The sequence below is a fragment of the Danio rerio genome, chromosome 1, assembly GCF_052040795.2.
Source record: "Danio rerio strain M-AB ecotype USA chromosome 1, GRCz13ab, whole genome shotgun sequence".
NCBI classification, from domain to species: domain Eukaryota; kingdom Metazoa; phylum Chordata; class Actinopteri; order Cypriniformes; family Danionidae; genus Danio; species Danio rerio.
The window spans coordinates 9,363,464-9,379,111 of record NC_141021.1 but is presented as its reverse complement, the minus strand read 5'-3'; the positions used below and the strand labels follow the sequence as shown (position 1 = coordinate 9,379,111).

Sequence of the window (15,648 nt, the reverse complement as noted above, 5' to 3'; positions counted from 1 at the left end):
GAAACTGGAGCACCTGGAGGAAACCCACGCAAACACAGGGAGAACATGCAAACTCCACACAGAAATGCCAACTAACCCAGCCAGGGCTCAAACTAGCAACCTTCTTGCTGTGGGACAGTCCCCACTGAGCCACCGTGACGTACTAAATATTGCTAAAGTAAAAATAGAAACATTTTGTTATTAGAAGTACATTTGTTAGAAGCATGATAAGTATGACTGGGTAAAATAATAAGAAGGGTTAGAAAATAATTGCCAAAATAAAATAATTTTATTTCAGGCTTTGGAAAAAAAAGATAAAAACAGTCAATAAAGCTTTTGCTTAATACTTTTTGTAATGCATAAACATATGCTAAAATTAAATTATTATTTTTATTCATGAATATACATATACAACCACAATCGGGAGAGCAATATAAGAAAAGGAAAAGACAAGTTACATTTATTGCAGAGAGAGAAAAAACTAACAAAACAAAGAAAGGGGTAAATAAATGACAAGAGTATAAAAGTGTATAAAAGTAAATACATTAAGAGCGTTACAGGAAAGCTGTCTTAATCAAATCAGAGTAAATAAACAACAGTTCTGACACATTTTTGTTGTTACATATATGGAAAGATTTGAGCAGTGAGTCAACTAGAAAATGTTGAAAAGTAGGGATGAAGCCATGCATTTATGTTTTTGTTTAAACAAATTCCAACCAAAATTTAAAAAAAAACAACTTGATGATAAATTCCTTAGATTTATGTGCAGATTCTGAGTTAAAACAAAAATTTATTTAAAACTTAAAGATTGTGCAAAGATAGGAAGGGTGTGTAAATAGTCATACCAAAACTTCTGAACCATTTCACACATACAAAAATAAATGTATTTATCATCCTGACCACAAAATGTCCAATTACTAGGAATATCAACATATCTGGAAATAAATGAGTCACCCGGATATACTTTATGCAATATTTTAAAGTGGATTTCTTTAGTTTTATTAGGAAGAAAGTATTTCTGAGGCAACAAGCAAGCTTTCTCCACTCTATATTATCAATCAATGCAGCCAAATGCAATCTGCCATTCGCACAACAATATGATTTCTTTGCTGAAGAATCAGATTAATATGTTTATTACTACATGTTTTATCATGAATGCAACACCGTCCAGCAATAATGCTGATTCCTTCTTTTTTTTTTTTTTGGTTTGTATTGTATATGACTTTTGACCTGATGCAATAAACCTGTGGGGATAGCTCTAAAAACAGACAAAATTATTATTTATTTAGTTACATTTTTCCAGCAAATTAACAGCAAATTTAAATGATTTACACCAAGAAAGAGTTTTACATGCAATATAATTATTAGAGTCTTTTAAGAAGTTCACATATAAATCAAAATCCTTTCTGAAAATAAAAAGGGTGTTGTTTGTAAAATTTTGCCAGAAAAAAAGCGATAAATTAATAATACATTTTCAATGTGAAAGATCTAAGTTCAGAGAGTAACCAAAGAATACAAGTTTTGGGAATATACAAAAGTTTGGAAAATATTTTTTGACAAAATTATTGTCATTAATATTATTTTTACTATAACAAAATGAAACATTTACATTACATTAAATCACATTATATGCTAGAGGGCAAAACAGAAATTTACCTTTTAATCAGATGCACAGTTTTAACAGCTTTCTTGTTAGTACATTTAGAAATCAAAGACATGTAAAGATTTAGATCAAGAAAAATCTGAAAGAAAGAATTACGCTTACAAAATGTACACTTGTGTATAAAATATTTGGCCAAAAATATAATAAGATTAAATAAATAAAAAAACATCTGTATGTTCATTATCATGGTTATATCCTAAAATAGCATTTACATATTTTAACATATTATCAGGAATTATACCACTAAATATACCTAAATTTTTCCAAACAAATTTAGGTATACTCACAATTATAAAAAATAAAAAAAGGTGAGAAAAATATTCAGTTTGGTGATCACAGAAGTAGCAATTTACATCAAAATCTTCAGAAATAAACTTTTGAAAAAAAAAAAACATTATTATATCATAGCACCTATTATTTTATAAGACACTTCACTGATTTAACTGTACATTAGGAATTCCTGAGGTAAAGTCTTTTCCATTTGTTAACATTTGTAATATTTTAATATGACCTATATGTCTGTTCCAATAATAGCATTATGACAGGAGATTATCTCATGCTGAAATAGAGAGCGGATATTTACAAAGTTATTTAAAATACTTGAATTTATGAAGAAATCCTGACGCCGCGTCATACTGTCATCTCATTGGTCCATAGGTACGTCAGTGGTGACGTATGAGGTGTTTGTTTTAGGCGAGAGGGCGAGTGCGTACTGGGCAAAAGTATTGAATTTAAAACTATATTCTAATGGCTCCGAAATAAATCTACCTTTTAAAGGTAAGTGAGCTTTTTAACTCCTATTTATGCCATGTTAGCCGTTTAACATATTAACATGCTAGCTAGGTTTCTGTTCGTTCGAAAACTGCCGAAGTTAGCAGACGCTAGCACGGGCAAACACTATTGTTTGATTCAGTTTAGTTTAATCGAGCTGCTGAATATACCTGTTTGATGTCAAATGTGTAGGTATATTATGAGGTAATGTAACATTTCGCAAGGACAAACGTTATGTACGTGTAAAACTTCACGTGTGAACTCATGTCAGATTTAATCCACTGATGGAGTCACTCTGTTTTGTGTACTTCAGCTGTCTTCTTGTCTGACAATACAATTAATGTTATCGGAGTTTTAAAGTCCATCTGTGTGCAGGCCTCGTGTTTGTTATGAATACACAACGAGTTGGCTTTATTCTTGTTCTGGCCGAGAATATACTGATAATTTTTGGAAAATGCCACTGGAATGTGGATAAGCGTGTGAGCCTATTGTAATGAAAATAATCAACGTTAGGCTTAAAGACGCATTTAATTAACCAAACTTAAGCCTGGTGTCAACTGAAGACCACAGGGTTATCAAATTTTGGTCTGAATAAGTGGAAAGTTAGTAAGACACATGGGTCTATATTTAGTTTTGGTACAGCCCCCTCCTGGTGCTGGGTTCATGAAGACCCTATTGGGCTATTTCTGACCCAGAGAGGGAGAGAGAGAAGCAGGTGAACCATAAATGCCTGGCCGGTCACGTAGCTCACATCAACACTGAGATTTGGGATTGTGAAGGTAACATGGTGCAATAATGGTGTCGTTTGCCTTAAAGTGATAGTTCAACCAAAAAAATGATAATTCTGTCATCATTGCTCATTCTCCACTTGTTCATACCTGTTTGAGTTTCTTCTGTTGAACACAAAGGTAGATATTCTGAAGAATGTTACACTTCACCCTTTGTTCCAGCATTCTTCAGGATGTCTTGTTTTGTGTTCAGTGAGAAAGAAATTTAGAAAAGTTTATAACCTCTTGAGTTTGCGTCAATGAGGAAAACAATTTGGTTAAATTATCAATTTGAGAAATATTATTTTTAACTCGTACTTTGATGACTTTTATCCCTTTAACTGCCTGCTCTACCAAATGGTTGACCATAGTTTGACTGTTTTAAATAATGACTGCTGAAGTAATTTAAAGAGTGACTGTTTTAATCAGGGGTGCCCAAACTTTCTCTTATGAGGGGCTAAAAACCAAACTAGATTGAGGCTAGTGGGTTAGTATAGTTGCCATGGGTACTTCCTAATTTATTTAATAATATCTAAAACATTGCTATGTATCAACTAATACATTATACATTTTTTACATTTTATAATGAACATATTATTCTAAAAACAATGTCATTTATGGCAGAATGGAGTTACACTAGTCAAACTGCGGCTGATTTTAATTTGATTTGCTCACAGATGTCTTCTGCATCGTCCTCTATTTGTCGAGTGACAGTATTTACATTTTTACTAAGTATTTATTTACTTAGTTTTAAGTTACGTACATTTAAATAAAACCATTTCAGTTGGCTTTTTTGCAGCTCAGAAATAAAACAAACAAATAAAAAAAAGGTTTATTTTAAATTAGAAATGACAATCTCTTTTAAAATCATTTGCCTCGACTAAGCATGGGCCCGATAACCATGTTAAAGGTATACCGAGGTTAGGAAAAGTCAAGGGTTTAAAACCGTCAATATTTGAAATGTTTCCCAAATTAAAATATATTGTGTACAAGAGAGAAAAGGTATTGTTTTTTACCAAGACATTTAAAAAGAATATATTTTGAAGCAGTAATCACAAAATTGTGATACCGTGATATTTATCCAAGCTTATCATACTGTCAGAATCTTATACCTGCCCATGCCCAGCCCTGACACTGCCCATCAGTCTAACTCATTTAATTTCTACTCATTTCAGATGAGATTGTGGGCAAAATCAAAGGTTATAGTGGGCCAACTTTGGCCTGCGGACCCTAGTTTGGGCATTTCTAAATAATTTTAAATAATGGTTTACACACACAGCATCATTGGTTTACAAAAAATCAAACAAACATAATCCTGTTGCACTATATATAATAACACAATAACACAACAATAAGAAAGCATTTTAAATGAGAATCTGAATATTTTATGGCGTACTTCAAAAAATGAAGATAATTTAGTATTCAAAAATGTTTTATTTTGATTATGTTTTTAAATAAATTGGTCTTGCTCTTCATGTTTTCAGATTATTCACAGTATATGTATTAATTTCTGTACTTTTACCATAAACCGACGTATCAATCATTTGGTAGAGGCTGATATGTTAGAAATGATGGGATGTGTCGAAAAAAAATGCAGAGTGTGTTAACTAGCGACATTAGGAGTTAACAAATGCAACCCAAGATGTCTTTTTCTTGGTGGGGTAGTAAATGGTTATTTATGCTACAATAATGTCCCTAAAGTTTCCCACGTTTAAAAGATTGTGTTTTTTGGTAGATGACCAGTTAAAAAATATTTAATTTTAGAGAAATGCAGTCTGTGCTCTTCAGAATTCACAAAATGAAGGAATCTAATGAAAAACGAATGGAGAAGTTTTTTTTTTGTTTGATTTTTTATGTAGATGACTACCGTCAGTCATCTCTTATCGATATCTGTGGTGATGAGATGTTTTCTGCACTACTGGTTTCAGATTGTATTCTCCTCTCACATGCATTCAGACTTGGGGATTTGAGGAAGCGCAAGTTGAACCAAATGAGCATAATATTCTCTATTGTTCCCTCAGACACTCTTACAGAGGAAGTGATGTATTACTCTGGTAAAAGGCGAGGAGAAGATGGAATTGCTGCTGTAATTGACTTCCTGTTGTCCAATGCACGGCTGGTGCTGGGGGTCGGTGGAGCTGCGGTGCTGGGCATTGCCACATTAGCTGTGAAACGGGTGATTATTTATTTTTCAACCTTATAACAAACAACACAACTCTAAGTGGCAAGGAAAATATTGTTTATAAAATCCAACAGTGCCAAATTAAATTTTCAACATCCTTAATTGTGGAAAGTTTTTCTAGTAATTGTTTCCATGAGAAAATAAAGAGAATTTGCTAGAATGTGAGTCACATTACAAACTTTTATCAGAAGCAGCCAAAACGTCAGAAAGTCAAACATACAAGACTCTGCGTTTAACTAATTTAATAAGGCAAAGAATAATGGTGGATCATTATAATATTATTGATTTAAAAGAAGGAACAGCCCTCACAAAATCAGTTTGACTTTACTCAACCTCACGTCATTCCAAACCTGAATGACTGACTTGCTTCTGTGGAAATGTGTTACTTTGAAGAATGTTGAAATTTAACACTTTCAGTTCACATTAACTTGTATTTTATGGACAAAAAAAACTATTCTTGAATGATTGACCTGCAGTTCAACAGAATAGAGGTTTTGAGGATTGTTAGAAACCAAACAATGTCAGTTCACATGAACTTGAATTGTTTTGATAAAAAAAATACAGTGGATCATTAAAAGACATTGATAGCCAAAAGCTTATTCATTTGTCTTTTTTGTTCAACTCACAAAAGTGATGTAGTAAAGTAAATAGAGTGAAATGAAATGTTTACATCTTAGTAAAAATAAAACAACATTATTTTGACTTCTACTACAATTGTATAATATAAAAGTGAGTGGTCACGATGAAGTTCAAAATGATTGATATCTTACAAACGTCTTTTCTATTTTATCTCTCTCTTTCTGTGATGTCACAGCTGATAGAGCGGGCCGGCAGACCTCCTGATGAGGAACCTGACAAGAAGATGACGGACAGCTGGGAGGAGTTGAGCCTGGTCAGCGCCTCTCCTAAACTGCTCCACAAGGGGATTGAAGGAGTAGTCATGAAACAGATCGCTGCTGCCACCAAGAAAGGTACCTGTTTGGGAAATACATTATGAAGACTGGTCAGCATTTACCCTATTTACTGTCTTATTCTGCACAGCTCAAAATATTTCATGAAAATGCATCAAATCCTGGTTGATCATAGTGTTCAAGGCACGATTATTAGTAAAATGTGAATTCCTTTTTTTTTTTTTTTTTAATATTTACAAAACTGATGTTTAGCAGAGCAAGGAATTTTAAAAGTATTTCCTATAGTATTTTTTCTTTTAAGAAAGTACATTTTTTTGTTTGACTGGAATATTTATTTATATATATTTTGTTTTCTTTATTATCATTATTATTATTATTATTTTATGGTCAGTGTAATAGCCCCCTTAAGAAATCATTTTTTTCAATTAGCTTCGGAAAAAAAAGCTGTTGTCCAACGACTTAATTAACGTAGTTAAGCATTTAAATTGCATGTTTAGCTGAATATTAGTATCTTGCTAAATAACTACTGTCATCATGGCAAATACAAAATAAATTCGATATTAACATTTTTTTGTTTGAAAATGTGTTTCAAAAATCTTTTCTCCATTAAACGTCACATAATAGTTTTGAAACCTATAACTGTATGCCGTTTCTTACAATGCCTGAAATTGCAATTCCATATTAGGAAAATGGTCATGAATATATATTTTATGTATATTTTTTAAACATCCATTTGAACTGGTCATTATGTTCTAGTGAAAAACAACAATCATAAAAAATTAATAATAAAAAAAAAAACAATGGATTAAAAGTGCACCACCACTGCAAATAAATTACACACTGCATAAGAACATGCTGCTCAAAGTGGCCAGAGCCAACAAAATTACAAGTTCAAGATGCACTGAACCCGATAAAATGTAATATTTCCTACTAGTGTGTTTGTAGTTTTGTATGTATTATATACTGTAGTTCCTCTGGGGTAAATCACATGAACTTGAGCAAGTCAGCTACAAATAACATCATTATAAAAAAAACACTGTATTTGTAAAGTGTGCCTCACACAGGTGAGTAGGGTTGACAAACCACCTGTAGAAACACTCTTCCCTTTCTTTATAATAAACAAAACCAAAAAACACTTACTCTAGCACCTAATAGCACAGTTCCTTTGTATAATTAGCACTTCTTGTCTGTATTGCCTCCTCTTGTTAAATCGCTGAATGTCTTCTCAATTGTAATCCGTTTCTGGCAAAAGCATCTGCTCTGACTAAATATAAATTGGCTATTTAAAGCATGTTGGTCAGTTACCTTAATTAACACCGGTAAATGTTAATGAAAAATTGCATCGCTGTTATTAAAATGAATATAATTTACTTCATTCGCCTATTTAGGATAAGTTTGACTCAATTATGCATTGATGCTGCCATTGAATATCTCACTTTACTAAAAACAAAACGCACGCTTATAGACGTGCACATGCTTCATTGCATTTCTTATTTATGGTATTTTGTCTCTCATACTATGTGTTTGCTTTTGTGCATTTCATCCAAGATTAATGTTAATCTCCTCTCCCTTGACTGACCACCTTTGGGATTGTAACAGGAGGTAAAAGCTTTTTTTTATGTGTGTGTTTAGCGGAGTTGTCCCAGCCCATCCCGATGCCCTCCTCAGAGCCACAGCGGTGTGATGCAGATCCTCCTCCTCCTCAAAGGCGGAAGCGGATGGATCTGTGTGTGTTGACGTTTGCAGATCGTCTGCAGCAGTACTACAGGACTAGAGTGTGTCTGTCCGCAGAGGAGGTGTGTGTCGCGCAGCAGCGAGCGCTAGACATCGCCACAGAGATCCAGGCCTTCCTGCACTCCAAACACCCCGACATGCCCCTGGGAGACATGACTCTGGCCGGGTCGCTGCTCGATGACCTGCAGGTGGTGACCGCTGACCATGCGTGTCTGATCGTGCCTCTACAGGTAGCAACATTCACTTCTGTACACATTATTATTATTAGACTGTACAGTAACTGTAAAGCCATATGTCTCAAAAACCATAGAGATTTATGATGTCCAGACTCCAGAGCATCGATACATATAATAATGAACAATTTAATATCTGTTTGTTTCTGTTTTTTATCATAAACCTCTTACTGCAACAGCATCAGTTCAGTTGTTCATGAACGTTTTTAGGTACTTTATTTTCCATTTTGTATTCACTTTTAAAATTCTTCAGATCTCCTGGATAATGCAGATTTCATTTATGTTTTTAATCTTTTATAATTTTCTCAGTAGGGTTGTCGCAATATTGAAATTGTATCACTGTTGCTAACTATTATGAAAGGGTGCTAAACTCTGCCCGAAGAGGTGCTAAAAGTCGCTAGATTACGTCATACGTCAATTTGCGTATTACTGATGTCGTCACGTTCTACCGTTTCTGTTTGTTTAACAGCCTATAGGTAATAAAGGGGTATTTCCATTTGCACTATGCTTTATATATGCATGTCCATTTTAACTACATTTATTGCAGTTTAAATACATACAGTATATAAATATAGATATGTAGTTAATTTGCAGTAATCTCTCAGACGTAATGTACTCGGACAAGTTCCGAAACCGTCACTAAAATACCTGTGATTGTGAACAAGAAAAGAATAAACGGTCAAATTAAATTGGTAGAATAAAGGAGAAGCAGATCGGTTTGACTGTACAATGGAAATACCTCACACCGCCGCCGGTGCTAAATCATTTGCCGTCGGTACGCAGAGGAGTGATCTGCTTTCAGGCTGCAGGTGGGAGTGACTGATGTACGAGGACTGACCGGGCCGCCTGTCAGTGCTCTGAGGTGACGGAGGGCCCAACGGGATTACCCGCAGCTCGTTGAGAAGAGTAGGGACGGTACAGTATGGACACTTGAGAGTCCATAAAAATCTCCAGTAACACACAAAAAAGTCACTAGGTTTGTCCCTAGTCGCTTTTTTGAAAATTTGTTGCTAGGGGTGTCTGAAAAGTCGCTAAAAATAGCGGCAAAGTTGGCAACATTGCATTCAATATTAATCGGTACTGAGATTTTAAAAACATCCATTTCCCGCAAACATCTGAGCGATGTTAAGTATGTTCTGAAACGCTGCTGATTTGCCATTGTGCTCACATGCTCAACAGAAATGACAGTGATTGGCCATGAAGGTCATCAGTTCACCAAACTTACTGCTGTTTCCTGAGTTTAACCACAGATACAGTGACATTGGAGTGCTTTAAAGCCTCGATTCATCAGCGGATCACTCGTATGTCAGCTTATAGACAAACCAGCTGATCGACATGACTTTGAAACTCCAGTGTCGCTGTGTCTGTGGTTACTTGCAGTTGACCCTCATGACCAATCACAGTCATTTCTATTGAGCATGTGCACACAATGGCAAATCAGCACTGTTTAAGAACGTGCTACACAGCACTTAAATGTTTGCAGGAAATGGACGTTTTTAAAACTTCAGTACCGATTGGTATCGGATTCCAGTATGATGACAACCCTAGTTCTAAGTGAACTGATTCAGTTAAAATGCTATTTTTAATTTGTTGATCAAAATTAGTTTAAAAAAATGAATGATCAAATTAAAAGGTTGAGTGCAAAAATTATAGTTACTGTGATTATATGATAGTTATATAAAAGTTATTATTGTATTAAATTTATGTGTGTAATTTTTGTAATGAAAAAATGTAGTGTATACGTATACAGTGGAGAAAATAGGTATTTCCAAAGGTGCTGTTGACTTTTTACTGAATGTTGGTAATAAAATAAGAAATCCATATGTGCAAAGAAAACAAAACTAATTAGTTTACAAATGAAGTTATGTGTAATAAAATGAAATGACACAGGGAAAAGTATTGAAAACATGAAGAAAGGCAGGTGTAGAAAGGCAGTGAAAGCCCAGACAGCAGCTGAAATCTCTCAGTAGTTCTTCAGCAACCCTCTGCTCTTCATCAGTGTAAATTAATATTACCTGCTTCAGTCCAACATCTACATTAGCAGGATGAAACGAGGATGGACATTTCAGCAAGACAATGATCCAAAACACAGCCAAGAAAACTCTCAAATGCTTTCAGAGAAAGAAAATCAAGCTGTAGAATGGCCCAGCCAATTACCTGACCTGAATCCAATAGAAAATACAAAATAAAGCTCAGATTTGATAGACGAGACCCACAGAGCCATCAAGATTTTTACACTCTGTTGAAGTCTGTGAAAAAAGCACACCTGAGCAATTCATGTGACTTCATTCTGCATATGAGAGGCGTCTTTAAGCTGCGTCACCAAAAAAGCCTTTTATATAAAGTATTAAATACATTTCAGTACATTTCATTATCACAACTAATCTTTCAGATTTGTTTTATTTTTGTTTGTTTTTTATTTGGGTTTGTACCAAATCTGGATTTCATATATATAAGTTTTTAATTTCTTCCAATTTTGTTTGATACAGTTGGAGTCGAGTCTGTGGACTCCTATTGCGGGCGAGGATACATTTTTGGGTCACCCTCAGTACTGCATGGTGCGGCGGGAAAACCTTGAGTACTTTCCGAGGGGACGCAGCTACTGGGATCGCCATCTATTGGGTGCATATTTGTCATCGCGGCTTGTCTGTGAGCAACTCAGCAAAGCGGTGATGGAATCGATGAACTGGCCTTCGCTGACCGGCACCCTGGAGTGCGAGGTGCGACCGGTGCTTGGGTCTCCAGAGCTCAAACTGGAGATTCAAGGCTTAACCCAAAGCAGTCACGACAGCGGAGAACGCTTCTATATCACAGTGTTGCCAACAGTGCGCCTTGGCCAAATGACGCTAATGGCGCAGAGAGAGATCACCGGCTCGTTCGATTACGTGTGGTACCAGAGCCTATACAGCAGTGAAACAGCTAGGCTAGCAGCGCTTGACCAAGCAGACTCAGGAGCCAGAAGAAAGTGCCTGAAAACACTAAAGGCGGTGTGTCGCAACTGTCCTGCGCTGCGCAAGCTAAACGGAAGCCATATTAGCAATGTCGTCCTGCACATGAGTGAAAAGGAAACAGACTGGTCAGAATCTGCGTTCTCCAACAGGTTTCTGCAGGCGATAACTGAGCTAATCGGATACCTGGAGACTGGCGTCTTGCCTAGCTACTTCAAAGCTAACGTCAATCTGTTTCAGGGTTTTACAGAGGACGACATTGATGAAATGGGCTTCATGCTGTACTGTGCTGTAACTGAACCTGAGATTCTACTGATTTAACACACTCCTATTTATGGAAACTTTGCATAATTGCACCTTAAACAGAGGCATATATCATGTCTAGAAGGCTTATTTTCATATCTCCCAATTACCCAGTCCGTTAAAGGGGATTTTGAGGTTAAAGGGAACGCTCAATCAAAAATTACAATTCACTCACCCTCAAGTCGTTCCGAACACTTGAGTTTCTTTCTTCTCTTCAACAAGAAAGATGATATTTTAAAGAAAGCTGGAAATCACTGACCTCCACAGTAGGACAAATAAATACTCTGGAAGTCAATGGTTGCAGATTTCCACCATACTTCAAAATATCTTCCTTTTCGTTTAACCAAACAAAGTAGGTCAGGCAGGTTTGGAAGAAGTAACCCATCTGAAAGATGTCTTTCAGATGTCTAATAGACGTCTAAACTTAATCGTCTTGGCTAAAACGAGGCTAACTTTGGGCTAGACGCTTAAGAATAGCCCAAAACTAGACTAGTCCTCAAATAAACAGATTGGACTGACATCTGAACAAATAATGCTTGCTGGGTTACTCCTTCAAACCTGTCTGGCCTACTTTGTTCGGTTGGACAAAAACGAAGATATTTTGAAGAATGCTTTAGATGTTTATTAGACGTCTATTAAACATTAATTTGTTTGCTGGGAAAGGATGAGTCTGAATTTAGATTTTTGGCTGAACTGTCCTTTTAGCTATGCAGCGTTTACCTCGTAAGACACTTTTTTTTTTTTTTTTTAGATGAAGATATACAAGAAGTGAGTGACGGATGTCCTGAAATGTCCTTACTCTGAGTTTCTAACGGTGTGTTCTGGGTGTTTAGACCGTTTGTCTGTGATTTAAAGTGATAGTTAACTCAAATGTGTCATTTTCATTCATTTACTCGCCTTCAGGACATCCATTAAAGAGGAATTTTGTCCTTTGTGATTCATAACATGCAAGTTGACCGTCAAAAAAAGCAATTGGAAAACTAAAATCAATACCTAACAATCAGACTGGTCTAATGAAGCAAAATGACAACTCTCTGCACAAAACAAAACCTAATTATTGACATTTGACCTCCTCGGCCTCTGCTCTGATGTTCAGTTTCCTGCACGGGTCATTCACACTTCATTAGACGTCAGTGTTTCAGGAGTTACCGCTATTCGTTTAGTTTCTCCTGTATGTTTCTCTGTTGCTTTTTATTTTTATAGTCCAGGCAGCTGTTGCATTTTATGAATCACCAAGTATCACGTTTTCAGTTAAACCTGTAATGTTCAACTGAAGAGTCGCCTGATAGAGAGTAAATGAACAGCAAATGTTCATTTTGGGATGAGCTCATCTTTTTAGATGTATTCTAGTTTGTTCTGGGCTCTGCGCTGACTGTATGTTGTTATATTTAATAATAATTTTTGGAGTAATAGCAGAAATTCTACCTAGATGATGTTAGCGATGCTGACTTTGAAGAAGCAAATACTCAATATTAAGACAATAAAGCAATAATGCAAAGCTTTTGAGGGAATTATTTTGTAATCTATTTTTGCACATTAACAGATCTCAGTGCAGCTCTAGAATACTCAGTCTCAATTTAACTCCTCTGAGCTGTTGGGGATGTTTTCATCCACTCTGGGGTGATTTTGAGTCCTATTTTGGCCAAAACTTTTTCTGCTTCAGCTAGCTGAATGATTTTTGCTGATTAGTTATTTTGACTGATTTTGAGAAAATGCTTTGAATTTTTTTTTCTAAAACAACAATTCACTCTTGTCAAATTTACTACCCTTACATTATATTTGGGATGAAAACATCCACTGAAATTAACTGCTGTGAAAATGCATCAGATTAATATTGTTTTCAGTTTTTCTTTCTTTTTTTTTTTTTTTTTACTTAAATCTGTTAATCAACCTCAGTCCTGATCAAAACTACTAAATTGCTTAGAAAATTTCAGGATTTTAACTCTTTCATTGACAGATTCACAAATGATGTCACTGATTTGGTGAAAAGCCCACACAAAAACATGCATTTTTTATATAAAATAAAAAAAAATTTTATTCCTTTTATCAAAGTCTTGGACATGCGAAACAACAATGAACAGCATTGGCCTTTGATGCACTGTTTTTGATTGATTTTCATTTTTTTCCTCTAATTTACTGATTTGATTACAAAACCACGACACCATATAATCATGTATTTTTGATTGTTGGTGGTTAACTCCGTTGGAAACTGTTGTTAAATTTTTACTGTTGAATATCAGTTGGCACCATTAACCCCCCCCCCCCCCCCCCCAAAAAAAAGAAGCTGTTTCTTGATTTTATATGGAGTATAACAGCAAATTAAAGTGTGTGTCTGTGTAAAAGTGACCTTTATGCACTTACCTTGATGTGTCTGAGAAAATCTAAATATGCATCTCAGCTTTCAGAACTACATGGAGTAAACAAAAACAAAGACTGTGTTTTTATGCACCATTAAACATGGTTATAATGAAAGTCAATGAAGCAAAAACAGCCACTGTTTTCAACCTGGACATAACAAAAGGCTAGTCAATTTGAACAACTTTATACTTTGTCACTGTCGATCAAACCACTGCTTTCACACATTCATCAGCTTATGATTTTAAATGTAGCACGATTGATCTTTTTTTGTAAATGCATTAGCGTAGGACAGAATGTTTATTTATGCTTAAATTTGCTATATCACATTCATTCTGGAACACTACTTCATTTTATTTTGCCATCAGTTATTTAAAACAAAAACTTTGCTTGTATTTCTATGTATATGTCCTTTAATTTAATCACCTTTGAACCATATAAATCTTATGGAAGTTGCCAAACAAGTTTAGCTTATAACAGAAAAACAGTAGAGATATTATTAGGGTGAAATCTCACAAAAACAGTTACACCACCGACAGGGTTGCATGAAGTCTAGTATTTTGTCTTCCTTTGGCACAAGGATGCTTGTCTAAATAAAAAGATTATTCACACTTGTTTGTGGTGTTACTTCTCGTTCCCAGTAATATGGATTACACAGCCAGATAACATTCAGTGGGTTAGAAAAGTTCCTCTTTCAGTTGTCATCATGTGAAACAGTAAACAAGTCAGTTTACAAAAGGTCAAATAATATGTATATATAACCTCATAACCGCTGTGTAATCAGCAGTGTCACTTCATCTATAAAAGGGTTGTTTACATTTCTACAAAAAGCACCATAAACCTTGACTGTAGTAACAATAATTTCCAGGAAAATTGGATTATGGCACATAATAAAGAGCTTCTGTTATAATAAGTCTGTTTCCAAGGTCACGCATATGTTTCAAAGCAAGACCCTAAAAAATGGGATTGTTAAAGTATTAAATATAAATAAAAAATAAAAACAAGACAGAAAAACTTTTTTTATTCATGGCATTTGTAAGAAGCAGCAAATGGACGGTCAGTCTAAAAATTATACTACATTTTAGTGTCTTAATAAAGGAAAATCTCAATAAAACGGTTAAACATGGTTCGTGAAATGTCGTGTTGATATCATATAAAACCACAGGTGTACACATGATTTGTTTTTCCTCCTGAGTTCTCCTCAGGATCTGGTTTGTGCGGAAACGAGCAGAGATTGCGCTGGATCAGAGCACTCCCCCGGCCAGCAGAGGTGTCACATGGCTAACTATGGCAAAGGCTGCTACTGTTACTGCTCTCCGTAAAGCGCTTAAATGTTTGTTTACTCCTCAATAACGACTTATGGAAACTTCCTGAAAAGAGTAAACGGTTACTTACGTGAAACTGAGTTCTCCCGCGTCCGTCGGCGAGCACCGGAAAGTTGATCTTTGTGTTAAAACTTTCGTATATGAGTCTAAGCGGACTATATTTTCGTGACTCCGCGTTTACGTCATTTGGTGTGTGCGGTGTGTCAGGCATGACATTTATAAAGCGGCGGAAACTGGATCATTTCACGCTTGTTGTGGTCTTTAAGTAGTTGGTAATCTAATTTGATGAGGCGATAGATCAGTTTAGTGTTTGGATGTAGACGCAGTATTGAGGCATCCTTCTCTGGATCTGAGTTTACAGTGGATATACCGGCTCCAGGGGTGTGAAGTATGTGAGTGATTAGTTAATATTTATTAGTGATCGTTTAAGTATAATTTTATACGCAAATAAATCCTAATACACATAGTCCTGATTTA

General features: G+C 35.4%; 1 protein-coding gene and 1 long non-coding RNA gene across 5 annotated transcripts; one reads left to right on the top strand and one right to left on the bottom strand.

Moving 5' to 3' along the window:
* Window positions 1-2,306: 2,306 nt before the first annotated feature.
* Window positions 2,307-12,989, top strand: mief2 (mitochondrial elongation factor 2). 4 transcript variants are annotated; one of them, XR_015475937.1, is made up of 5 exons: window positions 2,307-2,419; window positions 5,202-5,356; window positions 6,177-6,333; window positions 7,906-9,466; window positions 9,594-12,989. XR_015475937.1 is itself a non-coding variant. In NM_001076648.2 (5 exons), exons 2-5 carry the CDS (start codon window positions 5,222-5,224, stop codon window positions 11,507-11,509), a joined length of 1,404 nt encoding a protein of 467 aa, NP_001070116.2. In that variant the 5' UTR covers window positions 2,316-2,419; window positions 5,202-5,221. The 4 variants fall into 4 exon arrangements, 1 of the variants encoding a protein (NP_001070116.2); XR_015475938.1 differs by having other exon boundaries at window positions 7,906-9,369; window positions 9,644-10,068; XR_015475939.1 differs by having other exon boundaries at window positions 7,906-9,369; window positions 9,658-9,847.
* LOC141384601 (uncharacterized) lies at window positions 5,399-15,533 on the bottom strand. Its single transcript, XR_015476190.1, has 3 exons — window positions 15,242-15,533; window positions 13,853-13,898; window positions 5,399-6,337 (listed from the first exon to the last, which is right to left on the bottom strand). It is a non-coding gene; the product is annotated as an uncharacterized LOC141384601 (long non-coding RNA).
* Between the last annotated feature and the right edge of the window lie 115 nt (window positions 15,534-15,648).

Excerpts from the sequence above, each read along its gene's own strand:
- mief2 (NM_001076648.2), top strand. The coding sequence starts at position 5,222 with ATGTATTACTCTGGTAAAAGGCGAGGAGAAGATGGAATTGCTGCTGTA. Across the intron at positions 5,357-6,176 it reads CCACATTAGCTGTGAAACGG|CTGATAGAGCGGGCCGGCAG; the intron begins GTGATTATTTAT and ends GTGATGTCACAG. Across the intron at positions 8,238-10,729 it reads GTCTGATCGTGCCTCTACAG|TTGGAGTCGAGTCTGTGGAC; the intron begins GTAGCAACATTC and ends TGTTTGATACAG.